This window comes from Sprattus sprattus (genome assembly GCF_963457725.1).
Source record: "Sprattus sprattus genome assembly, chromosome: 17".
Taxonomy (NCBI): domain Eukaryota; kingdom Metazoa; phylum Chordata; class Actinopteri; order Clupeiformes; family Clupeidae; genus Sprattus; species Sprattus sprattus.
The window spans coordinates 15,891,790-15,901,142 of NC_137915.1; the positions used below are offsets into that span (position 1 = coordinate 15,891,790).

At 46.3% G+C, this 9,353-nt stretch overlaps 1 protein-coding gene across 1 annotated transcript in view; it reads left to right on the top strand.

Annotated features, from left to right (window-relative positions):
- Window positions 1–1,040: 1,040 nt before the first annotated feature.
- Window positions 1,041–9,353, top strand: part of crispld1a (cysteine-rich secretory protein LCCL domain containing 1a) — a gene marked incomplete at both ends in the record, with an annotated part of 12,396 nt that continues 4,083 nt past the window's right edge. The window contains 6 exons of the mRNA XM_080855188.1: window positions 1,041–1,229; window positions 6,317–6,435; window positions 6,779–6,911; window positions 7,959–8,074; window positions 8,237–8,337; window positions 8,617–8,826. Coding sequence (XP_080711314.1) covers window positions 1,041–1,229; window positions 6,317–6,435; window positions 6,779–6,911; window positions 7,959–8,074; window positions 8,237–8,337; window positions 8,617–8,826 — 868 coding nt within the window. The remainder of the gene's footprint in view (window positions 1,230–6,316; window positions 6,436–6,778; window positions 6,912–7,958; window positions 8,075–8,236; window positions 8,338–8,616; window positions 8,827–9,353) is intronic.

Consider the following 9,353-nt stretch of genomic DNA (forward strand, 5'->3'; position numbering starts at 1 on the left):
ACTGGAACGGTTCTGGACGAAACGAATGGGCTGGGGCAAACGTAGCCAGAGGTGTGGTTTTGAAAACGTCACTTGTCACTATGTTCAAGTGCCGGTTAAATAAGAAGTGATATTCTGTGGTTTACTGAATGAGTCTTGGTGCGTTCGTCCAGTCCAGTCCAGTCCAGTATTCACAAGAATTTTCAGTCAGCCCTACAGCGCACTTTAAACGTATTTGCTATTTAACTTTTTTTTTTTTTTTTTTTTAACTTTTTTAACTTTTCCAAAGCGTCTTGCTGAAACATCTGAGGATTTTTGACTTTTTCATGCAAGTTACTTTCCAGCATCACTTTCTGGCAACATCATCAATTTCGGAACGCACTTTCCCGAGCAACGTACGCTGTTTTCAAGGTAGTCTAACTAGTGCAATGACTTTCTTCTCATCTCACTTTGTACACGAGCCTGCCGATTGGAAGCGATCTGTGATAGTTATAACAAGATAAGTAAGATTACGACTAATCAGCAAGCCGCCTTTAAAACGTTAAATCCGTTTATTTTGAGTTCCAATCTACTGTGTTTCTGCACAGGTGGGGGGGGGGGGGGGGGGGGGGGGGGGGGGGGGGGGGGGGGGTGTGACCAAAATCCTAAGCATGCGTTAATGACCCATAAGGTGGGCTGGTAGAAGTAGCCCTCAACATTTCATTCTCAACTAATATCTCCTCTAAAAGCTTCGCGACTGTCGAAACTTTTTTTTTGTGATCGGGTGCGAAAGTTGTCTTGTTTGTCCAAACACCAAGTAGGCGAATAAGTGGAAGAAGCCTCCAGAAATAAATGCGGGTAGTTGTGCCACGTCTAGGATGTCTCGGCACCAGATTGTGTGGTTACCACGAACGCGTCTGGTGCTAGAGCTTATGCAAATGAATGACATGCAGCTCAATCATGTTCAATCTTCTTGTTTAACAGAGTAGTGGAATTACTGGCATCACGCAGAAATGAAAAGCTCACCACGCGAATGGCTGCGATGCGTCTGCCTCCTGATAATCTCCCAGACCGCAGCGTCTATGGTGCTTCTCAACTCCACTGACTTAAGCGCCCTGTTGGAGAAGTACGCGGACGAGGACGGAGACTGGTGGCAGGCGAAACAGCGCGGAAAGAGAGCCATCAGCCAGAGCGACATGCAAGCTATCCTGGATCTGCACAACAAACTCAGGGGTCAGGTGTACCCCCAGGCTTCTAACATGGAACACATGGTAAATGCATGATATTTTATTTATGATGTTGCACAGGTTTATGAAAGATGAACACCCAGGTGTCCCTCAGGTGATGATGTGAAACGTTTGGTTGAAATGGGGTGATTGCCACTATGCTGTTGTCAAAACGAGAAAAAAAATACCAGATCATCTTAGATGTATAACCTCAGTATTGTGAACATAATAAATTGCATGCTAACTTCAGCTTGACTTGCAAAAGAGCTATCTGTGGCTTTTTTCATGTGAAAATGTTGAAAACCTCTGTGTTCAGGTCTTTAATCATGCACTGTTGTCTTTGCACTCTGGACCAAGCTGAACTAACATGCCAGTGCAGGAGTTTGAACAGACTTCTCTTCCTCCATGTCTGTAATAACTGCTGAGATGTGCAACTATATAATTGATTTGTTGGAGGATCTCATTCAGAATAAAGAGGAGGTGGCCACCTCATTGGCAGTTTTGGCTAAGACAAGTGAGAGAGAAAGACAGTTAGAGTGAGAAGGAGAAAGAAAGAGAGAGAGAGAAAGAAAAAGAGAGAGTTTTGAAAGTGACAGGGAAACAGTGAATCAAAGAGAGAGAGAGATTGTGTGTGTGTGTGTGTGTGTGTGAGAGAGAGAGAGAGAGAGAGAGAGAGAGAGAGAGTGCTTAGCCAGCAAATTGCTGAGTGAGTGTCTCCTGTTACAATGGGCTGGCTTTTTTAGCCAGGGGAGGCACCGTGGGGTAATATAAGGAAAGGTATGCTGTGGGAGAGAACTGAACTTAGGGAGATGAGCGAGCAGGACATAGGGTCATCTTAGGATGTCATCCCGGCGTGGATCTCCCCAAAGGCTCTCTCCCTTTCTCTCTGAATCACGTGGAAATGTTAGCAAGGCTGAGTGGAAGGTTATTGCTCAGTGTGTGCGTGTGTATGTTGCTGGGTACGTCTCTCCGCTCTTAACGCCATAGAAGGGGCTGATTTATTTTTCTCGCTTGTCTTCTCTCATGTGCTGCCAGTCTAACTGGCTTGCCGCCCTCTCCGTGACTCACGGGCGAAGTGAAGTGGAAGACCCATTTCACACGCACACACTGGTGAGAGGAAGAGGGAGAGAGAGAGATGAGGAAGGTGGACAGAGGGAAAGAGAAAGTGAGGAGGAAAAAGAGAGAGTGAGGAGGGAGAGAGAGAAAAAGGTAGAGAGAGGAGCAGAGGTAGAAGAAAAAAGAAAAATGAGACTGTGGAGAGACAAGAAGAGAAAGAGAAGCAAGGGAAAGAGAGAGGGTGGCAATGAAAGAGTGACAAGAGAATGCAGGATAGAGAGAGAAGGAGGATGGGAGCAAATGCATGAGAAAGCAAAGAAAGAAGTAATGAAAACAAGAGGGTAATAGAATGGCAGGATAGAAAATAAATCACAGCTATAAAGAGAAGAGATAGAGATGAAGAGTTAAATAGACCATAAGAGGATGCGACCGGTGCCATGCAGTGTTACTGCCCTCATGGTAGCAGCACCTCCTGTAGCGCCAAAGTGATGCCACCTCCCCCTCCCCCCTCACCCCTCCCCCCTCCCCCTGTGCCCTCTTCCCTTCCCTCAGTGCCCCCCCACAATCTGTGCCACCTCCCCTTCCCTCTGTGCCACCTCCCCCCACCCCCTGTGCCACCTCCCTTTCCCCCTGTGCCACCTCCCCCTCCCTCTGGTCCCACACCTTCCCTGGCACCCAGCCCACATCCCCGGGCCAGGGATTTTTTCTGGATGAGTCACTTTTAGGAGGTGTTGGCACTTTGCAGCCTTCGGTTCATGCCCATCATCTCTGGGGGCAGCACGCTTATCCAGTGTTTGAGAGGTCTTGCTGCTGTTCTTTACAGCCAGATATATATGCACTCTCCCAAGCCCCTGATTTAGGGCTTGCTTTCAATGGGGAATGGGCTTTGTGGTATCAGGCTATTGTTTTCACACACAAAATGGGGATTGGCTTCTATTTCAACTGTTTGTTTAGCCTCTCGAAGTCCCAAACCCCTCTAAAAATAATATTGCCACTGACACAATGCCATAAATCTTCCGGCTACGTACGTTCACCAGAGGCGGAGACGCAGCATTACTTATTGTCTTCCGGCGCTGGGGAGAAAGTGGGTCAGGTCGGGGTTGTGAGTGCAGCTGATTTGATAAGGAGAGTGTGATGGATATGGTCATGAGGAATGTGACGGTGCCCAGTGGCGGAGCGCAGATGGAGCCGATAAAAGTCTGGATTTTCAAAACAATCAGCATGAGGGCCTCTGTGGGAACTGACTACCAGTCCAGACGAACCCCATGTGCTGTGTGCACATCAGCAACCTCTGTCCTTTCTCTCTCTCTTTCTCTCTCTCTCGTACTCTCTCTATCACGCACTCACTCTCTCTCTCTCACGTGCTCTCTCTCTCACTCTCTCTCTCTCTCTCTCTATCACACACTCACTCTCTCTCTGTCTTTATCTACCTATCTTCGTATGTCTTTCAGTCCTTTTAGTTTTTTGCACTTTATCTCTATCTCTCTCTCACTCTGTGGACACACACACACACACACACACACACACACACACACCACAACACACACACACTCCATACTTTCTGTCAATCTTAGCATAGCACATGGAAAAACAACTCATGTTCGGGCCCGTCGGCTGACTTGGTAATCGGTACCAGATGAGAACCCCCCCCTTACTCCTAATGAGGTGTTAAATGAACTAAACAATGGCCCGTGTGGGAGTGGGGAGCGGAGACCAGGGACCAGGAGGCGTGTTTTTCTTACTGAGTTCAGCTAAGTGCGGTGGGCTAACAGGGGGGCCCCCCATTGAGATTGTTGGGGCTCTGGGAAGGGAAAGGAAGGGAGGGGAGGGAGGAGGAGGAGGTACACGTTTGGGTTTTCTGCTGCATAGACTGTTTCCCGCTCCTGACTCTGAGTGTGTCTCAGTGGGCACAGAGCTCCGGATCTGCATTCCCAGAGTTCTGTGTGGCAGTGAAAGGACGGCCGTGATCACTTGCCGGTTCATATCAAGGACAAAGTTAGCCGAGTTTATTTTTAAATGATGGAGGTCAATGGATTTGCATTCTGTTGCATAGTGAGTTTGTGTGTGCATCGGATGCTGATGATGAGAATTTGAGCCAGATTTGAGCATTATCTGTTGCAGCAGTCAGATGATATCTAGCTAGATAAAATCAAATTAATGATAATGGTAAAAACCTCTGTGTTTTCCTCATTGCAATGTTTCCCAGATGTGTGTGTGTTAAAGTGTGTTAAATGGTTTCTGGAACAATAAAAAGCAGAGATGAAAAAACGTTATGTTTGGAACGTGAACATGCCAGTCCAGCAGACTTCCTGTAGCCAGGTGTGCAGGCACGAGTAAGCGCCGAAGAGCGTCTGTGTTTTTCTGCACAACAGCTATTTTATTGGAGGCTCTGCAGCAACTTTACTATGCAGCAGCGCTCTGGGACTTCCAGGTGGAAAGGTGTCAAACGACTGACCAGTGACAGAGTAGGCCCTTAACATCTCTGACTTACCCTCCTCCCTTACTCACACACACACACACACACACACACACACACACACACACACACACACACACAAATATACACACACACTCACACACTTCCCCCCCACCCCCCCCCACACAAATATACACACACAAACACACGTACACACACACATACACACACACAAACACGTACACACACACACACACACACACACACACACACACACACACACACACACACACACACACCCCGGCCCCGACACACACACAAATATGCACACACAAACACACACAGTCACCCAATCCCCCCAAGCAGACTGGTTCAGGCATCTACTTCTACAGGCTTGCGTTTTCCACTCCGAGAGAAGTGGAGGTGCACCCCTCAGCAAAACAATCCCCAAACTACTAACAGCGCACCACTTACTGCTTATGTTTAAGTCACAGGATGTGGCTCTGCTGTGTGAGGGATGTGTGTGTGTGGGTGTGTGTGTCAGTGCTGTGTGAGGGACCCACTGACTGGCATTCCTGCCTCCCCTGAACTCCATATTAACTGTCAAATGGAGACAGCCACTGAAGGAGAGAGCCGTCCTAATGCCACGCAGGAACTAGGCCCCGCAAGCCTCAGCAACATGTGGAAGACATTTCATTTCAACAAGGACAGCATTGTTTTGTGTGTGTGTGTGTGTGTGTGAGTGTGTGTGTGTGTGTGTGTGTGTGTGTGTGTGTGTGTGTGTTTGTGTGTGTGTGTGTGTCTCTGTGTGTGTGTGTTTGTGTGTGTGTGTGTGTGTGTGTGTGTGTGTGTGTGTGTGTGTGTCTGTGTGTGTGTGTGTGTGTGTGTGTGTGTGTGTGTGTGTGTGTGTGTGTCTGTGTGTCTGTGTCTGTGTGTCTGTGTGTAAGTGTGTGTGTGTTTCAATAGGTTTTCAGAGAAAACAGAGTTTTGGCAAGGTTACTGTTTGGGACACTGAAGTCTCTTTTTCCAGTCATAATGGAGAATTTGGCATCAAAGCACTGGCACCTAGAACCTCCTGTTCAGGTCTAATTTAATCAATCATTATGCGTTTAGCATGCTGTCATTGCCAAACAATATACATAAATGGAGCAAATCAATCACTTGACTACCTACAGGAATATCATACATCTCTAGAGATTTAACCTGTCTAAGACTTCCTTCATATCTATTAATGTCACATAGACTCGTCCACTCTTTGATCGTTTCGTCTGGCCTTGAAGGCCCCTCTTCATCTCTTGTTGTGTTTTGGCCTCTGCAGCTAAAACACCCTGAGGGATTAGCGTGGGATTACTGATGTGATTTGTATTGAGATGTAATGTGTCTCATGCAGCCACTGGCAGGGACAAGGAATGGCAATACTCAAATAACCCACAGTTGCACTACATAAGCCTGGTTGTGGTGTAGCAATACTATACTGTACTGTACTGTACTGTACTATTTATGATTGTAAAATGTTGAGTAAAGAAGAATAGCAGCACATTGAGAATTGTACTCAAATAAAACTAGGGTTTGGATTATTTAAGAAACTCTGGCCAAAGTGTTGTTTCACATGCAAGAACTATTATTGTGTTACACTTTACTTCACACTGTGATTGGTCAGGTGTGGGACACGGAGCTGGAGCGTACGTCTGAGGAGTGGGCGGAGACTTGCCTGTGGGAGCACGGCCCGGCCGGACTGCTGCCTCAGATTGGACAGAACCTGGGGGTCCACTGGGGGAGGTCAGTACAGTGTGGACCAATCATGCTCTAGGATGGCGTGATGCTAGTGCTTGTGCTTATGTGGGTGGTGTTACTTTTCTGCATTGACTTCTCAGAGGCATCTCCGCTGCATGAAGTAAGCACAAATGATAATGAAAAGATTGAAAAGGAAAAGATCAGTGAATCAAGCATGCATGGAAAACACTTTCAACTGCAATCACTTGTCTAACTACCAAATGAAAGCTGTTTGTTTGATACCTTAATTGATGTATTGACTTCCTCCTTCACTGATTGACTTATTGTTTTATTGATTGACTAATTGACTGATTGATTCATTTGATCATCTATATGTGTCCTTCCTTAGACCCCGTCCTCCAACGTCCCACGTGCAGGCGTGGTATGATGAGGTCAGAGACTACTCCTTCCCTTACCCTCAGGAGTGTAGCCCCTACTGCCCCTTCAGATGTTCAGGACCAGTCTGCACACACTACACACAGGTATATACACACACACACACACACACACACACACACACACACACACACACACACACACACACACACACACACACACACACACACACACACACACAGGTATACAAACACACAAACACAGACAGATATATACACACATATACACACACACACACACACACACACACACATACACACACTACACACAGGTATACACACACACATGCACAGTATACACAGAAAAAACACACAAGATCACTCTGCTGGAGTACATTACAATCAGGTGTACATAAGATCAACACTACTGAAGAGCAACAGTCACACACAAGATCAACACCACCGGAATAATGATGCACACATTATACTGAAGGATCCACAGGATCAACACCACTGGAGCAATGAATCACACATTTTACTGAGGTTTCCACAAGATCAACACCTCTCAAGTAACACTCATACATAAAGTGATTGCTCTTATAACACTCAAGTGCAAATAAACAGTCTGTACACATTACAATCAGGTATAGACAAAATCAACACTGCAAACATGCCAATACATATGTGTTCTATTAAATACGTTCCACTAAGTTATAGACAAGATCAACAGTCCTGGAGTAACATACACATTACTCTCAGGAAGGTAAACATAAAATCAATATGGCTGAAGTAAGACTGCAAACATGTCAATACTTCGGTGTACTATTACACACATTCCTCTAAGGTATATAACACACATTCCTCTAAGGTATACTTAGAGGTGTAAAATTAGCCCTGCTGAAGAACAATTTACACACCAGATAATTTGCTCAAGTAACACTCCGATGTTCTGAACCAGTATGCATAGATTAGGCTCAGGTACACACGAATAAAATAAAAATAGAAACATTTCCATGATTACATTTCTGCTTGTTGGCTCAGCAATTAAAATTAGATTTATTGCATAGAAAAACCAAACCATGGAAAAGCAAATGTTTATTTTATTTAAACTCTTGTTGGAGAAGGTATGCAAGGCCTCTGTTTTTTTCTGTGCTCATACTCTTTTGCTCTGGGTGGGTGTCTGTGTGCTTTTAGCTCGTCTGGGCCACTAGTAACCGGATCGGCTGTGCCATCAATTTGTGCTACGACATGAACGTCTGGGGCCAGATCTGGTCTAAGGCTGTTTATTTGGTCTGCAATTACTCGCCCAAGTAAGCAACTCGTCTCTCTTTTGCTAAGCAACGTTTATTCCATAAGCATCCCCCCCCCTCCCCCAACACACACGTATTCAAATATAAAAAGATAAAATTACAAAGTAATTCTGTGTTACAGTTGAAACTGATTGGGTGGTGTGTGTTCATTGATCCGTGCAGGGGGAACTATTGGGGCCATGCGCCGTATAAACATGGCTCCCCGTGCTCGGCCTGCCCGCCCAGTTATGGAGGAGTCTGCAGAGACAACCTGTGCTACAAAGGTACTATCAGTGTGCAGAGTGTGCAGATTCACTCATCAACCCAAGGCAGAGACCACTGTGTTCCTGTACCTCTGCTGGTAGAGAGAGATACTACTACCAAGAGCATGGTGACAGGGTTGGATTTCCAGGAAGAAAATATACTGATAAAAGCTTGACTCTACTGAGATCAGCTAAATAAATACTAGCTCTAATAAATAATATGCCTTTGTTTCCATTGTCATGTGGCTACTAGCCTTTTATGAGTGCGTGTAAAATCAGTGTCAACTGCCTGCTTTATAGACGACGGCACATCCAGGCGAGTTCCCCCCGAGGAGAGGGAGGAAAACAACTCTATCGAACCTGAGGCGCCCCCCCGCACCCAAGTACCCCAGCCCCAACCCCAGCCCCAGCCCCAGCCTCAGCCCAGGCAACGTCCCCGACTGCAGCCCCCCACCAGGCCCCCCAGCGAGGAGCTGGATAGGAATGAGGTGGTGAGCACCCAGCAGATGTGTAAGTGCCACATCCGGCCCGCCTGCCTGCCTGCCTCCCTGCCTGCTCTGCTGTGCTCTGCTCCGCTGGTGTTTATTCTGTCTAGTGTTTCAGACTCAAAGTGAAGGGGTATTGTGGCACACAATCCGAAACACTGGCCTAGACTGAAGAATGCTAGCTTTTCATAAGCAAAGATGTTTTACCTACAAAAAATGTACCCTTTCCAATATTCTCTCTACACTTAATATATCAAATCACCTTTTTGAGGGTTGAGATATTTTAGATCTGTCTTGTGCATGTGTGTGTGTGTGTGTATGTGTGTAAAAGCGTTTATGCAAGTGTGTTTGTGTGTCTCTGTGTGTGGAAGTAAAAGTGTGTGTTTGTGTGTACATGTCTGTGAGTGTGAGTGTGTAAAAGTGTGGGTGTGCGTGCATGTCTGTGAGTGTGTAAGTGTGTGTGTGTGTGTGTGTGTGTGTGTGTGTGTGTGTGTGTAAGTGTGTGTGTGTGTGTGTGTGTGTGTGTGTGTGTGTGTGTGTGTGTGTGTGTGT